Source organism: Narcine bancroftii, chromosome 1 (assembly GCF_036971445.1).
Source record: "Narcine bancroftii isolate sNarBan1 chromosome 1, sNarBan1.hap1, whole genome shotgun sequence".
NCBI classification, from domain to species: Eukaryota; Metazoa; Chordata; class Chondrichthyes; order Torpediniformes; family Narcinidae; genus Narcine; species Narcine bancroftii.
The window spans coordinates 196749566-196768991 of NC_091469.1; the positions used below are offsets into that span (position 1 = coordinate 196749566).

Consider the following 19426-nt stretch of genomic DNA (forward strand, 5'->3'; position numbering starts at 1 on the left):
ACCCACTTTTTAAATGGAAATGCACACATTATAATGATCTACCAAAAAATAGTTTCTAGTTGAATAATGTTATCAAAAGATAAATTTCTTTGTGGACACATTACACCAAAGAGTCTTTTAACCTAGATCAAAAAGGTGTTTCTTGTAATCCCATTCGTCATAGGAGAGCCTTTAGTTATGTAGCATGAGAAGAGGACTTCAATAAAAAAACAAAATAGAATTAGAGATCATCTTATGAAGCTTGGCATTTAATTTTGAGTAATTCTATTTCTCTGCCCAACTCTCATTATCCAAAATGCAAATTTTAAATCTATACAAACTTTTTCTATTGCCACTTTCCTTGAAACAGGTCATGCTTAGATCATATCATTGAGAAATTAAATAGAAAATGCTACAAATGTTCAGTGTTTGCAGCTGGAGAGGGAATTGAAATTTTTGGTCAATTAATTTTTTTCCAGATCCAACAAAACTATCAGCCCTGATATAAGGTTAAGAATTTGAAATGTTAACTATTCCTCTTCAGATGTGGCCTGAAATGCTGAGAGTTCAGAGCATTTTCATTCAGGTTTCCAGCACTGCAAGATTTTGTTTCAGTCTTAAAATAGCTATAGGTAGACGTCTTAAAAGTTGGATCCTGTAAAGGATTATTCCACATCACCCAAGTTACAACTTTTGAATACTTTTTATTTCTTTAAAAAATATCTTATATTGAGTTTAATTAAAAAAAACACACAGATCCAATACAAAAGCTGGAATAGAAGAAAAAACAAATAATTTGTACATTTCAAATAAAACCTCGATCATATATAGTACAAATTGTGTGCACCCTTCCAAATCAAATCCGTTATATCAAAATCTTACAACATTAATAAAAAAGGGAACCCCCTCCCTTTAAACAAGGAAAACTTGCATATCTAATAAATATAGGAAATGAAGGATGACATTCAGAGACTAGACAGCATCCAAACATCCTAATTCGTTAAATTATGGTAATATCCGTACGTTATCTATTATCTGAAATTCTGAAAATTGAAAACCAAATATATTTTTACTGCATATACAGTATATTTTCAGGTGTTTATTTTAGCTTGAGCCAGTTTAAGTTGGAAGTTTTACTGTATAGTTTACTTAAAAATACAGGGATTGTCCTCTAGCAGAATTTTAGCAACCCCACTGAAAGGGTATTTGACAGAAGGAGCAGCTCGGGGAAAGAGTGGCAGCCTGACTCGGCGGGGGGGTGAGTGGGGAAAGTGAGGCAGCATGCCTTGGGTGGGCTAACGGTCTATCTTTATCTTGCTTTATTTACAACCCACTCTCCATCCAACGCCACCGCGACACTCCCCACAATTACTTGAAAGTGCTGTCGTTTTAATATTATTATCTGAAAAATTCCAAAATCTTAAAAGTGTCAGGTCCCAAGGATTTCAGATAAAAGATTAAGCATTTGTACTCCATGAATGGGCCCCATGTCTTATAAAAGTTCACTTTTACATCCTTAACATTACGTCTTTTGATTTAAAAAAAACTTATGAAGAACAGGACGTCCAGTAACCATTGAGTATGAGTAGGTGGAGTGCTGTCTTTCCATTTCATCAGAATTGCCCATCTAGCTATTAATGAGGTAAAAGCTAAAATTTACTTCTGAGATGAAGTCAGTCATATTTCCTCTTCTTGAGAAAAAATAAATAGAGCAGTTAAAGGACACGGTTCCAACTTGACCTTAAAAATGGTAGATAATGTTTGAAAGTAATTTTTCCAAAAATTTTTTAAACTAGGCCAAGTCTAGAATATATGAATCAATGAAGCCTCAAAAATTTTACATTTATCACATAATGAATCAATATCAGAATAGAAGCGAGATAACTTTTGAAATATGTACTCTATGTACCACCTTAACTTGCAACAAACAATGTCACACACAAAATGAGGATTCATTAATCAAATCCGAATAATATCCCAGTCCTCATCTGGAAGTGATAAATCCAAACTATGCTCCCAATCTCTCTTGATCTTAACTAGAGAAACTATTCTCAAATCTATCAAATTACTATATAGTACAACTCCAATTATCTGAAATGGTCAGGACCTGGCCAATATAGAATAAATTTTTTTTCCGGACATCTGGTCAATTTTTAAAACTGCCCAGTAGCAACAGCAAATCACTTGTTTAAACAAGTGATTGTTTAAACAACAACAAAAGGCGGCTTTTAAAGTATTAAAATAACGTTTAATTCACATTAAAAAAATGCTGGCCGCCACTGATCAGACACCTTCTCACCGAGGCCCCGCTGCTGATGGGAGCCCAATGTCCCAGCTGCTGTCGGGAGGCTGCTCTCCTTGATGACACCAGGACAAGGGATTCTTCCATCCGCTTGTGGCTGGGAAACAGTGGCATGCAGTTTGAGAGGGAGAGTTGAAGGGAAAATTCAATAGGGGAAGGTAAAGAAGAATTGGAGAAAGAGAGGGGAGGGATTTACCTGAAACGAAGACAATCATTGTTCCAATTTCATGTCGGTTTAATTCTTTTTCAACCTGTGAGGTCAGTTTGACTCGAAAAAAATTTCAGATATATTAGATTTCTGATTTGTTTCGGATATCCTCATTTATCCAAAATATTTTTTTTTCAAATAAATCAAGATTTTGGAGAATTCAATTTTGGATAATTGGAGTTGTACTGTATATAATTTATATTGAGCCTCTATGAGAAAATTGAAAAATAAAAAAGAAAATCAAAAATGTTTGTTTCAGAAATCCATGTAAAATCAGAAAGCTTGGACTGAACAAAATGTCTGACTTGTAGATATTTGTAAAAAATGACTATTGGGTAATTTAAATTTTACCCTCAATTGTTCAAAAGAAGTGAAATTATTTTGAATATAAAGATCTTTAAAATTATTAATCCCCAGTCGACACCACTCTCCAAAACCTGCATCTGACAGAGGTTTTAAAAAAAAAAGATTAGTTACAATAAGACTAGATAGAGAAAAACTATTGATTCCAAAACATTTTCTAAATTGTGCCCATTTCTCAACCTGTCTTATTATTGAGTTACTTATTAATATAGAAAAAGGTAAAAAGGGCCCTAGGGCCCTTGAATACTTCTTACCCACTCTTTCTTCTCATAAATAAAAATCCTAGTCAATAGTCTTTGAATATTCTGATGTATATAACTGAAATTAACATACCGATGTAATGTTATTTTGTTTGAGGTTGAGGACACGTAGGGATCGCAACTTCTTTCCAACCCATGCAGGAATTCGTTCAATACAATTCCCAGCAAGCATTAGATTCTGGAGGTTCACCATGTGCTCCAGTCCTTCAATTTTACTATATGCAAGACAAAGGAGGTTCCAATTTTTTTATTGAGAAGAGTCAAGTCATGAAACATATCAGCTGATCAGGGATGTTAAAGCTCAATATAATTCACATTAGAATAAAACTATGATTTTAGATACCGATGGGTAGGGGACAATCTATCAGGGACAAGTTGTGATAGCCGCATCTTTGGCACAGAGTCTGGCACCAGCTCAGAAGAGGTAGGAGAGCTATAGTGATTGGGGATCCACGAGTTAGGTGATCAGATAGGAGGTCTGTGAATGAGAGCAAGGCTCCTGGATGGTATGCTGTTTCCCAGGATCAGGGATGTCTCTGATCTAGTCCACAACATTATCAAGCAGGAGGGTGAGCAGCCAGATGTCTTGGCCCAAGTTGGTATCAATGACATAGATAGGAGTAGGGATGACGACCTGAAGAGAAAATATAGGGAGCTATGGAAGTAGCTGAAAAGCAGTCCTCAAGGATAGTAATCTCAGGATTGCTGCCTGTGACATATGCCAGTGAGGGTAGGAATAGGAAATTGTGGCAGATGAATGCGTGACTAAGGAGTTGGTACAGGAGACAGAGGTTCAGATTTATGGATCATTGGAATCTCTTCTGGGGAAGGTCTGCACATGAACTGGAAAGGGACCAATATCGTGGCGGGCAGGTTTGCTAGTTTGGCAGGAAGATGGGAACCAGAATGTGAGTGCAGAGAATAGGACAGATGGAGAAAAGGATGATGCAATATGTTATGAATTTGTGAGGAAGGACAGGCAGGGGAAGAAGCATAAATGTAGTTAGAGAGTTTGAAATCTGACTGTTTCAATACAAGGAGCATTAAGAATAAAGGAGATGAACTTAGAGCATGGATCAGTACATGGAATTACAATGCTGTGGCCGTTACAGAGATTTGGCTGGCAGAAGGACAGGATTGGCTGATTCAGGTACTGGATCATTTGGGTGTGAATTAAGTCTTTTAAAAAGAGTAAGATAGGAGGCAAGAGAGGTAAGGGGGAGTAGCATTACTGGTCAAGAGGACTATCTACTGAGTCAGTATGAGTGGAAGTCAGAAATAGGAAGGAAGCATTCACTTTACCAGGAGTGGTCGACAGACCTGCCAAATAGCCCTTGAGACATGGAGGTACAGATGAGTAGGCAGATTTTGGAATGGAGCAGAAATGATAGGGTTGCTGTTATGGGAGACCACAACTTCCCTAATATTGACTGGAACCTTCTGACTGCAAGGATAGATGGGGCTGAATTTGTGACAGCTGTGTCCAAGAAGGATTCCTGACATAGTCATTGGATCAGCTGATGACAGGAGAAGGCACACTGGATCTAGTACTGGGTAATTAACCTGGTCAGGTGGCAGACCTCTTGGCGGGGGAGCATTTCGGTGAGTGACCACAACTATCTGAGCTTTAGTAAAGCTATGGACAAGGATAAAAACAGACAAAATGGAGGTGTTTAATTGTGGAAGTGGTGGCATGGTTAGTGTTGCGGTTAGCACAATGCTATTACAGCACCAACGATCGGAACAAGGGATCAAATCCCATGCTGTCTGTAAGGAGTTTGTACATTCTTTCCAAGTGTGTGTGGATTTTTCCTTAGGGATCCAGTTTCCTCCCAACCTTCAAATGTACCAGGGGTTTAGGTCATTTGGGTGTGATTGGACGCCACAGGCTCGTGGGCCACAATGGCCTGTTTCCGTGCTCCATTGTTTAAATTTAAAATTGAATTATGATGGGATGAGACAGGAACTAGGGAGAATAAAATGGGAACAGATGTTTACGGAAGTAAGCACAGAAGTAACATGGAGGATGCTTAGGGATCATTGCCCGAGGTTCAGGATAGGTTTGTCCCACTGATACAGGGAAAAGATGGTTGGAAAAGGAAACCATGATTGACAGAACAGATGAGGCATCTAGTTAAGAGGAAAAAGGAAACATTAATTTGATTTAGGAAGCAGGAAACAGGAAGGGCTCATGAGAATTATATAGTAGACAGGAAGAAGTTAAAAAAGGACTGAGGAAAACTGAAAGATGGCATGAGAAGGCTTTGGCAAGTAGGATTAAGGAGAACACCAATGCGTTCGATGCATATGTAAATGAAGGTGGGGCTGCTTAAGGATAAAGGAAGAAACGTGTGCCTGGAGGCAGAGGAGATCCTAAATGAATACTTTGCTTCAGTATTCACCAGAAAAATAGATGGTTACAAGGTAGGAAGGGTTTAACATTTTTTGGCAGGAATTTATAGGTTGGCATAACATCAAAGGCCGAAGGGCCTGTACTGTGCTTTAATGTTCTATATTATTAAGAATTATTCTTGAAATTCGATTACTCTTCAAATAGTGACCAAATTACTATTTGTCTTTAATTTACATCAATTGATTTTTTTCAGTCACAGATTTAATCTGGTTTCTCCATTCAATTTTACATCCAAGGAGATGTACATTTCTTTAGTTACTCACCAAATTCGGTTGTAGGAAAGACTAAGCTCACGCAACTTTGATTGTCTGTCCAGTTTTTCTATTTTCTCAATCATGTTGTTGTTCAAATTCAGTACAAGTAGATGGTCACATTTTTCTAGGTTTTCTATAAACTAAATAAAAGAATTAGTGAGTTAGATACTAGTTTCTCATTGGAATTTGTACCACAATAAAGACATCCAAGCACAAGATTTTTCAAATTTTTCTTTCCACAAAAGTTCTTCAGAAGATGCAAATCTTCATCTGCTGAGTTAATGATAAGTTTGGGCTCTGTTTTTTTAAAATGGAAATTCAAGCACATTTTGTAGAATATCTTGAAATATTCCCTTGTCTAGTAAGATTCATAGTCTGAAGAAATAAGCTGCAGTTTTTTCCCTCAAATTTTCTTGAAATTTTAGATTTGGAAATCACATGCCATTGCCTTAAAAAGTGAATGTACAATATCAACTTTAAGTGATATGAAAATGAATCATAGCAAAAGATGATTCACATTCTTCCTTTCGACAGCTAAGCTAGGATGGACATTTCTAACATAGAAATTCTGGAAAACTCAGCATGTCTCGTAGCATCCATGGGAGGTAAAGATATATAACCAACATTTCAGGCCTGAGCCCTTCTTCAAGTTATGAGTAAAAAGCAGGCAGGTGCCTGAATTAAAAGGCTGAGGAGAATGGAAGAATGGGCAGGGAGAGAAGTACAGACCAACAGTTGATTGGATATGAAAAGGAGGACAAGAGGGAGGAAAGGTGAGAATTGATTGGGGGAGGAAGGGGAATTTTTGGCTTTGTGAAAGCAGAGCTGGAGGAAAGGAGCCAGAGGGAAAGATTGGGGGGGGGGGGGGGGGGCAGGGAGTTAACAGAAACCAGAAATCTTGATGTTAATGCTATTCCATTGGAGGGTGCTCAGACGGAATACGAGGTTCTGTTCCTCCAATTTGCATGTGGTTTCAGTCTAGCAGTGCACGAGACCACGGACAGATATGTCGGCAAGGGAAAGGGGTGGGGAATTGAAAGGGTGGCCACTGGGAGATCCCAGCTATTGCATCAAACAGTGCTATGGTGCCCAATGGACCGATCTCCCAGTCTGCGTCCAGTCTCTCTGATCGAGAGGAGACCATAATGGGAACACCAGATTCAATAGATGACCCCTGAAAATTCACAAGAGCTGCTTCACTTAGAAAGACGGTCTGGGCCCTGAATGGTGGTGAAAGAGGAGGTGTGGATACAAGTGCAGCACTTCCTACAGTCAAAGGGGTAAGTGCCGTGGACGATTGGTGGGAAGAGAGGAGTGGATGAGGGAGTCATGGAAGGAGCAGTCCTGCAGAAGGCGGAGATGGGAGAAGCAAGGAAGATGTGCCTAGTGGTGGGATCACTTATCAGTGGCTGCAAGGCAGAAGATGATACAGAAGATGATATGTTGAATGTGGAGGCTGCTGACGTGGTAGGTGAGGACAAGCAAAATCCTGTGCTTTTTGCGTGTGAGAGGTGGAGGGGACCAGGCCAGATGTGCAAGTAATGGAGTATATGATGTTAGGGAGGAATCCACACTTTTTGAAGGAGGACATCTCGGATGATTTAGATTCAACTTTATTGTCATTGGGCCGTACAAATACAATGAAATGCAATTAGCATCTAAGAACAGTGCTTTTTACAAGTGACTGCAAATAAAAGCAAGCGCTGCAGCAAACAAGGTTCAAGATTCAATTTATTGTCATTGTAATAAAAGTGTCATATTACATGAAATTGCTCTTGTCTGCAGTCAGGCAGATCGATTTGCCATCCGCAGAAATTGCCTGAAGTGCCTCTTTCAGTAAGAGAAAGAAAAGCAAAGGAGAGTCCCCCCCCCAGAGTCACTGGATGTCCATAGATTCACCTCCAGCACTTCCGCAGCCGCAGAGTCCAGTCCAAACCATTGGCAACCCGAGGTCCAGATCTGAACCTCCTACAGGGTCAGAAACCCCTCAACATCTTTGACTCACATCCCAGTTCGAATACTTGGTACCCCTTCAGCCAGTTTCGACTCAGTCTCCAGCAGTCTGCAATCCAACATGTCTCCCGAAAGCAGTCTCCAGCAGCCCCAGCCTCTGGGTTCCTCATCTCGAGACGCCAGCAGCCCACCCACATGCGTGAGTCTTTTAGCCACAAGGCTCCCCTCACTGGTCCGCCGTCATGGTCACTGTTGTGTGGTCCGTCTCCTCTGCTTCTCCTTCTCAGATGGGGGATGGTTTCCCATTTTCTGGTGCCCTCCGCCAGTCCGCTACTCCCCTGGAGTCTGCAACCCCTGCTGGCTGCTGCCGATTAGAGGCCCCGCCATATTGGGCACAGACCCTGCAGTCACGGGATTTTAAATATAACTACTGTTGGCTCCTTCAATGGGCTGTTCAAAGCCTTTGCAAAGCTGACAGCAGTTGACTGCGTGGTTGGACCCTGCAGGAGCACTGTATCTTTGCTCCTCACTCCCCACAGGTCTGCACCAGGGGCAGTGCTGCCATTACAGTAGCTCCGGCAGCGCTACCATTTTCAATCTCCTTTATAAACAATTATAAAAGTACTGACAGTGCAATAGGGGGTGCAATACTGTTCAGCATTGTGATGCAAGCAAGGTTCAGCAGGATCACAGCCTCAGGAAAGAAGCTCTTCCTGAACCTGCTGGTTTGGGAACGGAGGCTCCAGTAGCACCTACTGGATGGAAGGAGAGTAAAAAGTCCATAGTTAGAGTGAGATGCATCGTTGATAATTCTTCTCGCCCTGCCCAGGCAGTTTCTGATAGATGTTTTCAATGGTGGGCAAGTGGGTGCCAATAATCTGCTAGGCAGTTTTCTGGTATATTTTATGAGGCAATTGCCATACAACACCGAGATGTGTGTATGCTCTCAATGGTACAGCAGTAAAAATCCATCAGTGTCCTGGGACAGAAGTGAGCTTTCTTGATGCTCCACACGAAATAAAGGTGCTGTTGCATCTTTTTGATTAGAATGAAGAGTTCAGGGGCCAGGTGAGATCATTGGAAAAGTGGACACCAAGGAATTTGAAGCTTGGTATATATTCCACTACAGCTCCATTGATGTAGATGGGGGCATGAGTGCGGCTCCCAGAACACTTGAAGTCCACAGTGATTTCCTTGGTCTTCTGGGTGTTAAGGGCCAGGTATTGTCGGCACATCACATGGCCAGGACCTGGAACTCATTACTGTAGGCCTTGTCATCATCCCCTCTGATCAGGTCAACCACTGTGGTGTTGTCTGCGAACTTGTTTATGGAGTTAGAACCAGGTACAGCAGCAGTCATAGATGAAAAGGGAGTAAAGAAGAGGGCTCACTACACAGCCCTGAGGCACAGGGTGAGAATGGAGGAGGAGAGGTTGTTTAACTTATCAGATCGGGGTCTATTAGTCAGAAAGTCCAAGGTCCAATTGCAGAAGGATGAGCTGATACCAAGCTGGTGAAGTTTTGTGATCAATTTGGAGAGAATCACAGTAATGAATGCCGAACTAAAGTAAATGAGCAGCATTCTGACACAAGAACTGGGGCTGTCCAAGTGGGTCAGGGCAGAGTGAAGTGCCGTGGAAATGACAGCTTCAGTTGACCTGTTGGTGCAACAGGCAAATTGAGGGGAGTTCAGGATGGTCAGCAAACAGGATTTCAAATGTGATAGAACCAGTATCTCAAAGCACTTGGCAATGATGGGGGTGAGTGCAACTGGACGGAAGTCATTCAAGCTCGTGGCGGTGGGATGCTTCGCCACTGGCATGATGGTGCAATCTTGGAGTTTGTGGGGACAACTGCCTGGGCTGGGACTAATTGAAAATGTCCATAAAGACCCAGCCAACTGCCCTGCACAAAGCCAGGTATACCAGCTGGACCACCTGCCTTCTATACATTCATCCTACTCAGGGTGGCACAAACAGCTGAAGTGGAAAGTGAGAGAGGCAGTTCGCCAGGTGGGAGATCTGCTTTGAGGGTGACCTTCTTGTTCTCTCGATCAAAGCGAGCGAAATAGTAATTGAGCGAAGCACAGCTGGAAGGGGGCACAGTACGAGGTGGTTTCAAGTTTGTAGTGATCTGTAAACCATACCAAATGCCCTGGGGGTCCGAGGAGTTGGAATGCTCCTCGATCCTTTGTTTGTATGCGTGTTTAGCCTGAGTTTCCTCACCTCAGGTTGGCCCAGGCTAAGCTGTATGTCTTCCGACCTCCAGATCTGAAGGCTGAATCTCTGTTTTTGAGCGAGAGGTGAACCTCACTATTCATCTTTGGTTTTGATCAGCAAAAAAATTATTTGGCATGGCATGGAAGACTTCATCCTGGGAGCAGATGCAATAGAAATGGAGAAATTGAGAGAAAGGTAGGGAATCCTTACAGGGAATTTGGTGCGAAGAGGTGTAATCAAGGTAGTTGTGGGAGTTGGTGGGTGTTGGTGGGTTTGTAGAGCTCTGTCAAGAGTTTGTCTCCCGAGATAGACAAGAGAGATTAAGAAAGGGAAAAGTGTTGTGAGAGATGGACCAAGTGAATATGAGGTCAAATTGGAAGTTGGAAGCAAAGTAAGGCAGCACCAAAGCAGATGCCGATGTAATGGAGGAAGAGTTGAGGAACCTTGCCTCTGTAGGTGTGTTACATGGATTGCTCCACAAACGGGTGGCATTAAAATTGACTTCCCTGGTTTCCTTTAATTCCCCCTCCCCACCCTCATCTTTTCTTAGGTCTCCTTTCCTCTAGTCTTGTCTCTCTTTCCCTCTATCTCCTTTCCCTCACAGAGCCAAAAATCATCCTCCCTTCCACCAATCAATTTGCACCTTTCCTCTCTCCTGCCCCCCTGTCCATATCCAATTACTGTTAACATCTTTTGTCTGTTGGTCTTTACTCTACCTCCTGTCCTTCCTTCCCTTCTCTCCAGCCTTTTAATTCTTTATTCTCATACCATGAAGAAGGACTCAGGCCTGAAACGTTGGTTATACATCTTTACCGCCTCTGGATACTGTGAGACCTGCTGAGTTCCTCCAGCATTCTTGTATTTTCCCTATAATCACAGTATCTACAGAGTTTTGTATTTCACTGGACATTTCTAACTTACAGCCCCATGACAGTTGTAGAAATTAAATTATATCATGCAAATGGAGGTTGTGTGTGAAGAACTGAACAATTTGGAATAATTTCAAACACCACAGATAGACAAAAGTAAATTACTTTTGGATTTTAATCTTATTTTTCCTTTTCATATGCATTTAAAAGGGACTGCCAAGCTTAAATGTCTATTTTCTTTCTGCAAACAGAAAAAGAATAAATGTTGTAGCATTATGTCACAGAAACAGGTCCTGCAGCTCACAGCATCCATGCCAATCTTTACATCAACGCTTTCATTACCTGCATTAGGACCATATCCTGCTATGCCTTTCTATTTTATTGTTAAACCTCACTAACTGGAACCCTAGTCATAGATATGCTAGAGGCTTATTGAATTATTGACCTTAATGTAAAACAACTCTGAACAAAACTGGACAGAACAAGATGATGTGTAGTATGTTGGAGCACATAGACTAGAAAGTATTGGCCATATGGTACAAATTTATGTGTTGCACTAATATCTTTCCCACGCAAGTTTTCAAATGGAATCAAATTTTTATTTTTAAGCAACCCAGTTTAAGTTATATTTGAATCTTTTGTATTACCTTGAACTTCTTCCCTCCTGCTTTCGACAGGCAAAGATTGAGGGAATGTACAGTACCCAACTGTTCTTGTTTTGTCAGTTTTTTGATCAGATTCTCAGTAATGTATCGGATTCCAGGGCTCTTACTAAATGTATCTAAAAATAAAAGAAATCCAAAGCTTAGAATAAATCCATATAATTTTTGTTTCAAACAAGCTATATATTCTAAATAAATAGTGGTCATTTTGTTTCTAAGCAACAAATTCTGCAGAAAAAAATTTGGATCAAGTTTAACAATACTACTTGAGCTTCGACATTTTCTCAAGTTTTTCAATCCAAGACCATAATTAAACTAACGTAGCGCAAGCTACAATGAAGAAACTCACAGCCACAACTTTGGATGTCCTTAACGACTGTTTTATTCAAATTCTGCGCGCACCCCTTAAAGTGCAGCGTGAGCTCGGCCACCACGTGCGCAGTGACGTCATAACGGCTGCCCAAGGCGCGCACTGGGCTGTAAGCACGAGGCAGGGAGAACCCCTGATGGTGCCATCTTCTCATGGCTGCCCTGCCACATGGCAGTACAAGCGGGGCTGGTTCACTACGAGAGAGTGCGCCGCCACACAAATCACCCCAGAACTGGCTTACGCATCCCACCGCTGGCATTTGTGCATGGCCGTTTGAACTGGCTGTGATAGGTACAAGTGTGCTGCCTTTAGGTGGTCCATGGTGAACAGTTCATTTTTCCCCCTATGTCCAAAGTAAAAGTCTTGCTGGACTGCTGGAGGACCTTGTACGGGCCCTTGTACGGGCGCTGCAAAAGTTCAATGTGCGGTCCGCACTGAACAAAAACAAATTCCGCCGAGTCCAGCTCTTTGGGAAGATGGGTCAGTTGTGCACCATGATGCGTGGGTGGGTTAGCGAGAAAAGCTTGCTATGGAGATCCACTAGCAGGTTTGTCTGCTCGGACATAGAGCTGGGTTCTGGGATGAAGAACTCACCAGGTAACAAGAGTGGCGCGCTATATACCAGCTCTGCAGATGATGCCTATAGGTCCTCCTTGGGTGTTGTTCTGATGCTAAGAAGGGCCCAGGGTAGTTTGTCTGCCCAACCGGGGCCTGTGAGGCAAGCCATGAGGGCTGACTTCAGGCAGCGATGGAATCTCTCCACCAAACCATTTGCTTGCAGGTGGTAGGCTTTGGTGTGGTGGAGTTTAACCCCCAGGAGGTTCGCCAGTTGAGACCAGGGGGCGGAGTTGAACTGAGCGCCTCTGTCGCTGGTGATGTGCGCCGGAACTCCGAACCTTGCGATCCAGTGGCTAACTAAATTCCTGGTGCATGTCTCAGCGGATGCCTCCTTGATGGGAATGGCTTCCGGCCATCTCATGGTCCAGTCAACCACTGTGAGAAGGTAGCATGCCTCCCTGGACACCGGCAGGGGGTCCACGATATCGACATGGATGTGTTGGAATCTCCTAGCTGCCGAGTCGAAGTCCTGAATTGAGGCCTGCATATGCAGGTGGACCTTGGAGACCTGGCACTTGGTGCAACTCCTCGCCATCTCAGCCTCCTTGCCATCTCAGCCTCCTTCTTCTTGAGCCCATGTCATACGAACCGCTGAACCACCATATGCAACGATGTCTTCACCGAGGGGTGGGCCAGGTCGTGAACTAAGTTGAAGGCCCATGACCTCCACTGCAGCAGGACTACTGGGCGCGGTGAACTGGTGGAAACATCGCAGAACAGCATGTCCGGGCTTTTCGGCAACTGAATGTCCTGGAGGTCGAGCCCCAAAATGGCGGTCCGGAGGGCCTGCGTCTCCACATTCTCCCTCTGTGCTTGTGCCAGTTGGGTGTAGTCTAGGCTTGGAGCGAGGGAGTTGATTGGCGGTCGGGAGAGCGCGTCCACCACAACGTTGTCTCTACCTGCATTGTGCCGGATGTCGGTGGTGAACTCTGACACATAGGAGAGATAGCGTTACTGGTGGGCCGACCACGGATCCTTGGCCATTGTGAGAGCCTGTGTGAGGGGCTTGTGGTCTGTGAACACTGTGAATGGCCTGCCCTCCAGGAAATACCGGAGGTGCTGAATGGCCAGGTACAGTGCCAGGAGCTCCCGGTCGAAAGCGCTGTACTTGAGCTCTGGCGGGCAAAGGTGCCTGCTAAAAAAGGCCAACGGGCGCCACTGTCCATTAACCCACTGTTCGAGTATGCCCCCCTACGTCTGTGGCTGAAGCACCTACTGAGAACACGGTGTGTGCCTCCGGGCACGGGTGGACCAATAAGGTGGCACTAGCCAGGGCATCCTTCATTGCCACAAAAGTGCTCTCTGCCTCCTCTGACCAGACCAGAACCTTATTTTTAGCAGCAATCAAAGCGAAAAGCAGTCGCATGATGTGTGCAGCGCCAGGGATGAAACGATGATAAAAGTTTACCATCCCTACAAATTCTTGCAGGCCCTTGAGGGTGGTGGGTTTGGGGAACTTTTTCCCCGCAACTTACAGCTGCAACTTTTTCTGGCGCCGGGGCAGCTCCTGCTGCCGAGATGGTGTGCCCTAGAAACTGCAGCATCTGCTTGCCGAACTGGCACTTGGCCACATTGACTGTGAGGCCGAATTCCGCCAGGCGGGCAAACAGGGTGCGGAGATGGGCCTTGTGCTCCTCGTGGTTGTGGCCGGCGATAAGTATATAGTCAAGGCAAATAAAAAGAAAGTCCCAGTCTCTACCCACTGCATCCAGGAGGCGCTGAAAAGTCTGGGCCGTGTTCTTGAGCCCGAAGGGCATGTGCAAAAATTCGAAAAGGCCGAAGGGTGTGATGATCGCCATCTTACCAATATCCTCGGGATGGACTGGGATCTGGGGATAGTCCCACACCAGGTCGACTTTCGAGAAGACCTAGGCACCATGGAGGTTGGCTGAAAAGTCCTGAATGTGGGGAATCGAGTACCTGTCCGGCGTGATTGCATCGTTCAGGCGTCGATAATCCCCGCATGGTCTCCAGCCTTCAGAGGATTTGGGGACCTTGTGAAGGGGGGATGCGCAGGGGCTGTCCGAACGGCGGACGATATCCAACTCCTGTAGGTGAGAGAATTCCTCCTTGGCTAGTTGCAGCTTCTTGGGCGGAAGTCGTCAGGCCTTGCCGTGCAGCAGGGGACCTTGCGTGGAGATGTGGTGGTATACCCCGTGCAGGGGCAAGTCAGCGTTAAACCAGGGCTGCAGGATGGAGGGGAACTCATCAAGTATGCTGGAATACTCATCCCTGGGAGCGGTGATGGCGGCAATTTCAGGCTTGCGGGCATCCATGGCATTTAGGCGAGTCAAGTGGAACGTGCAAGCGTTGCCCAGTCTTTTGCCCTTCATGTTGACTAGTAGGCCGTGCACTCTGAAACGCCGGCCGGTGGGCTTATTGGTTACGTGCAGGAGGCTGTTTGCATGGTCAGCTGTCACAGCCATCAATGGCAGCTGGCCGGGTTGTTTCCCTGGTAGGTACACGTTTGCCTGCACATAAGAGCTTGTGCCCCCCAGCGTTGATGGTAAAAGCACCAGGTGGGATGGTGCTCCTCTGGTTTGTGCTTGGGGCGGGGGGCTGCGGCCAGCTGGTTCCTGGACGAGTGACCTGGCTGAGGGCGGCCTTGTTCTCCCTCTTGGTGTGCCAGAGGGTGACCGCTCCGGCTGCGGCTCGCCGTAGGTCTGTGAAGTCCTCATCCACCAGTAGGAGCTGAATGTCCTCGGGCATCTGCTCCAGGAAGATCCGGCGGAACAAGAAGCAGGGCTTGTGATCCTCCGCCAGCACCAGCTTCACCATCTCATGATGGCGTTCAATCTCCTAACCTGTCCAGATGCAGGAGTCTGGAGGCACGCTGTTGAGGGGAAGAGACCGAACGTGCCCAAGAGAAGGTTCTTAAGGGCAGGATATTTACCCTCGGCTGGTGGGTTGTGGATGAGATCATCCACCTTGGCTGCCGTCTCCTTGTCCAGCACGCTTATGATGTGGTAAAACATTGTGGTGTCTGCGGAAATGTTCCGGAGGCGAAACTGCACCTCTGCCTGCCCAAATCACGTACACAGGTGATGGGGCCAAAAGGGGGCAGTTTGATGGCAATGGCGTTGATCTTGGCTGGATCCACATTGCAAGACTAGAAAGACGTCTGGGCTCTTTGCGGTCACCAATGTAGCACAAGCTACAATGAAGAAACTCACAGCCTCCATGTTGGATGTCCTTAACGACTGTTTTATTCAAATCCCGTGCGCACCCCTTTAAGGGCAGCATGAGCTCAGACACTGTGTGCGCAGTGACATCATAACGGCTGCCCAAGGCGTGTGCTGGGCTGAAAGCACGAGGCAAGGAGAACCCCTGATGGCGCCAACTTCTCATGGCTGCCCTGCCATGTGGCAGTACAAGCGGGGCCGGTTCGCCACGAAAGAGTGCGCCGCAACATTAATCTAATTATAAATAATTAAACTGATTTTCCCATACAAATCTGATTTAACAATGCAAAAAGTGAAATGCCACCAAATGCAGTAGCTATGCTGCATCCATTTTTTTGTTGGATGCAGAAAAATCCATGATTAAAATGAGAAATGTACTTTATAATTTGAATACATTGCATTTATAAGTGAGTGTAAATTTGTTAAGTTAACTGTGCATTTTATCAATACAAATCTCTGCTGACTTTGGTTTTTATTCTGTAATGAAAAAGTTTTATTTTGTCCATAACCAAAAGGTTTTTTAAGAGAGCAGAAATGTTTATCATGAGGAAATAGGCAGATTTCACTCCCACAAATAGGTGCTTGTGGGTTTGAGTGAAACATGAAAGTCTGCAGACACTATGACTGTAGTAAAAACACACCAAAATACTTGAGGATTTGTGGGTTTGATGCAAAATAATTGATAATTAAAATATTTTAATGAAGTTGGAACCTCTTCTTTAACTGACTATAATTGCAGTGTTCTGCTCAGTGTCCTCACCTTGAAACAGCTTAATTCAAGGCACGTCCATCTGTAGAAAAATTAAGGGTTATGGGGAAAAGGCAGGATGGTGGAGCTGAGTCTACTTAAAAAGAGACTCAATTGGTAGTTGGAGTCAATTTGTTAGTTTCAGACTAGTCCATGATTAATCTTTTCTTTTCAAATTGACTGGTATTAAAATATGCCACAGCAGTGTAAAAATGGACAATGTAATGATCATAATTAATGCAAGGAAAGTGTCAGAGAAAAACCAGCATAATTAATTTTGATAGGAAACATAGGTTTTCAACTCTGCAAAATTTAAATGCTAACTATGAGAGCCAAAGGCTTGTTGTTTACCATTGTCGGTTTGGCTGCGGGTGTCGCCAGTGTCCCAGGGTCCGTAGGCTGTACGGGTTCTGTTTATTCCATTGCTATTCACTGGGGGTTGGCACATGCGCAGGGTTTCAAGAGATTGGGAGTTAGTTAGCCCACGTTGATTGGTAAGGCGGGATAGACGGTGTGTGTGAGGCTCCGATACTTTCTGTTGACCGTCACCGAAGAGATTGATCATTATACGTTATCAAAGACATTGACCGTTACCAAGTTTAAGAACATTAACACGGACATTACAAGTCCTTTTGTGTTAAATAATAAACGGTTTTAAAACTCATCTGGATTTCGTTGTGAATTCCTTATATGTGTCAAAGTAAAGAGTCCACTTAGCGCAGAGTTGTTTTTTTATGGATAGTAGTCACTACACTAACCTTTTCCAGTGTAATATGTAATGGCAGATCCACTTTCTTCACTTATATAAAGCTGCTGCTCACCCACATCAGAGGGGTTGTATGAATCTGGAGTACTCGGCCTGCTGGTCAGGGATCTTGGATTTAATACTAGGCTTTGCATATCACTTTTCAATGCTTGTGGTTCGCTGGTTGCCAGTTGTTGTGGTGTCCTCTTTCTCATGGTGTTAGCAGCACTCAATCACTGTTGAAAGGAAAAATGTTTCAAATGTGACGAAAAATCTGTCAGAACATCTCTTTCCAATATTATATCACACTCATGTATAAGTAATAACAAGAATATATATCCAAAGTAAATAGCTATGAAAGAGACAAAAAACCCAAAATGTATATAAAACAAAAACTATTCTAATAATCTAACCCTTCCCTTGTGAAGTTATGAATAAGCATATGTGTTCCATTAATGCGTGAAAGAAAGGACAAGCAAACCATGAAATGGGATCCAATCATCTTAAAAATTTTGATAAGAATTAAGGAAAAGACCCTACAAATTTAGAAAATTAAGGTTCATTACATTAGTAGAGCATGTATTTTTCTTGAGTCAAGCACACCATCACATCAGATAACCATTGAGTATGTGTAGGAGGGAGAGCATCCTTTCATCTCAGAAGCCCAGCTCTTCTGGCCATAAGTAATAAGAGCAAGGCAACTAAATAGGCTTGGACAGGAGCCGAAAGCACCCGGCAGCACAAGGACAGCTTCTTCCCCGCTGCCATCGGATTCCTGAACAATCGATGAGCCAAAGACACGGTCTTACTTTTTGTGCACTATTATTGTTTTATTTTTTTTTATCGTCATGTTGTTAAGATGGTTACGTTTGCACCACGATGCTGCCGCAAAAACACCGAATTTCATGACTTGCTCATGACAATAAATCCTGATTCTGATTGTAGCCCAATTTAAAATCAGTTGACCTACTGATTAGGTGTCAGAACAATTACACCAATCTTAACCACACATAGTGCTCAGTTAATAATCCTTAGAAACTTTTCTGTATGATCCGACACGTTGCAACTTCAGACTCCCCTGGTATAACATAATGAGCCTGAAACATCGAAGAGTTGGGGAGAGCTCACACCGAGAACAGGACCTGCAACGAGCCCATCGGTTGATCACTATCGTCCTCATTCTCCGTGTGTTTGTTTAATTTACCAATTAATGAGTCGGTTGAACTAACTCACCGACATCGGAATTCCGACGCGACGCCGATTCAGCACAAAGCAGTTCGCTACCTAAATAGAGTTTACAATTCGGGTTATTCCCCCCCAACGCTTTAAAATGGAGAGCAGGTTTGGTCAGAAGGCTTGATTTGGGAGTTTGTATTGGCGAGCCGTTGTCATGGTAACCCCTCCCCCTCCCCTCCCCCTCCCCCTCCCCTGGGTGACACTTTTTGGAGGAGTGGTGGGAATACCGATCGGGACCTCAGTCGGGGGTTGGCTCGGCCGCCGCTGGCGAGGGAAGGAGAAGCGAGGCGACGAGCGCGCAGCCGTGGGGCAGCGCCATGTTGGCCGGGCGAAGGCTGTGGGGGCGCGCGAGCGCGCGCTTCTTCCTTCCGCCGATCGACCCCGGGACGGTGGAGGCCCATAGTTCGTGGCATAAACCAGCGCTTCCGCCTGCACTGGAGGAATTTTTATTTTTCGCGGTCGATTTACCCGTGGATTATTGATAAACAACGGCCACGTAACTGGGCTGATAGCCAGAGGTCCATTAGGTTAGGGTGTGGGTTCGAATCCCACCACAGCAGCCAGGCCTTTGCAAGACACTAAATACAAAGGTGACCCCCCCTCCCCCCACCACTTCCCTAATGACCTGGTTTTAAAAACGGGTTCTGTAACCACTCTGATAGGAGTTCGTGTTATCTGGCTCTGGTTGAATCAATATGGATGGATGGGCTCATTCGGCCCATCGCGGATTCTAATTCTGACCTCCAAGATTTTTTGAGCCTCTGTACCACGAAACTTGCTTTCATGATTTCAAAGAATAAATGGATGAAAAAAGGAAATTCAGAGACTACCTTCAGAAAGAAAGCAGATTTAATTGATTTGGTCAGTGCAAAATTCTTGCCATCGTGAAACTGAAACCATGGACTAATGACAAAAACAATCAACAAATCAGTGAGGACTGTGCATTAAAAGCCAAAGCAAGTGTTCCCCATCTCCCTGTTTTGGTTTGGAGCACAGAAAATTAAATTCGCTGCACCAAAGAGTAAACCCATTTGAAGCATATCTG

The 19426-nt window shown here is 44.2% G+C and overlaps 1 protein-coding gene across 1 annotated transcript in view; it reads right to left on the minus strand.

The window, feature by feature from the left end:
• LOC138737057 (centriolin-like) overlaps window positions 1-18726 on the minus strand; it is a 119135-nt gene extending 100409 nt beyond the window's left edge. Inside the window, exons 1-5 of the mRNA XM_069887516.1 lie at window positions 18379-18726; window positions 17159-17381; window positions 11468-11601; window positions 5789-5919; window positions 3186-3327 (exon numbers count right to left, since the gene is read on the minus strand). Coding sequence (XP_069743617.1) covers window positions 3186-3327; window positions 5789-5919; window positions 11468-11601; window positions 17159-17360 — 609 coding nt within the window. The 5' untranslated portion in view covers window positions 17361-17381; window positions 18379-18726. The remainder of the gene's footprint in view (window positions 1-3185; window positions 3328-5788; window positions 5920-11467; window positions 11602-17158; window positions 17382-18378) is intronic.
• Window positions 18727-19426: the final 700 nt, after the last annotated feature.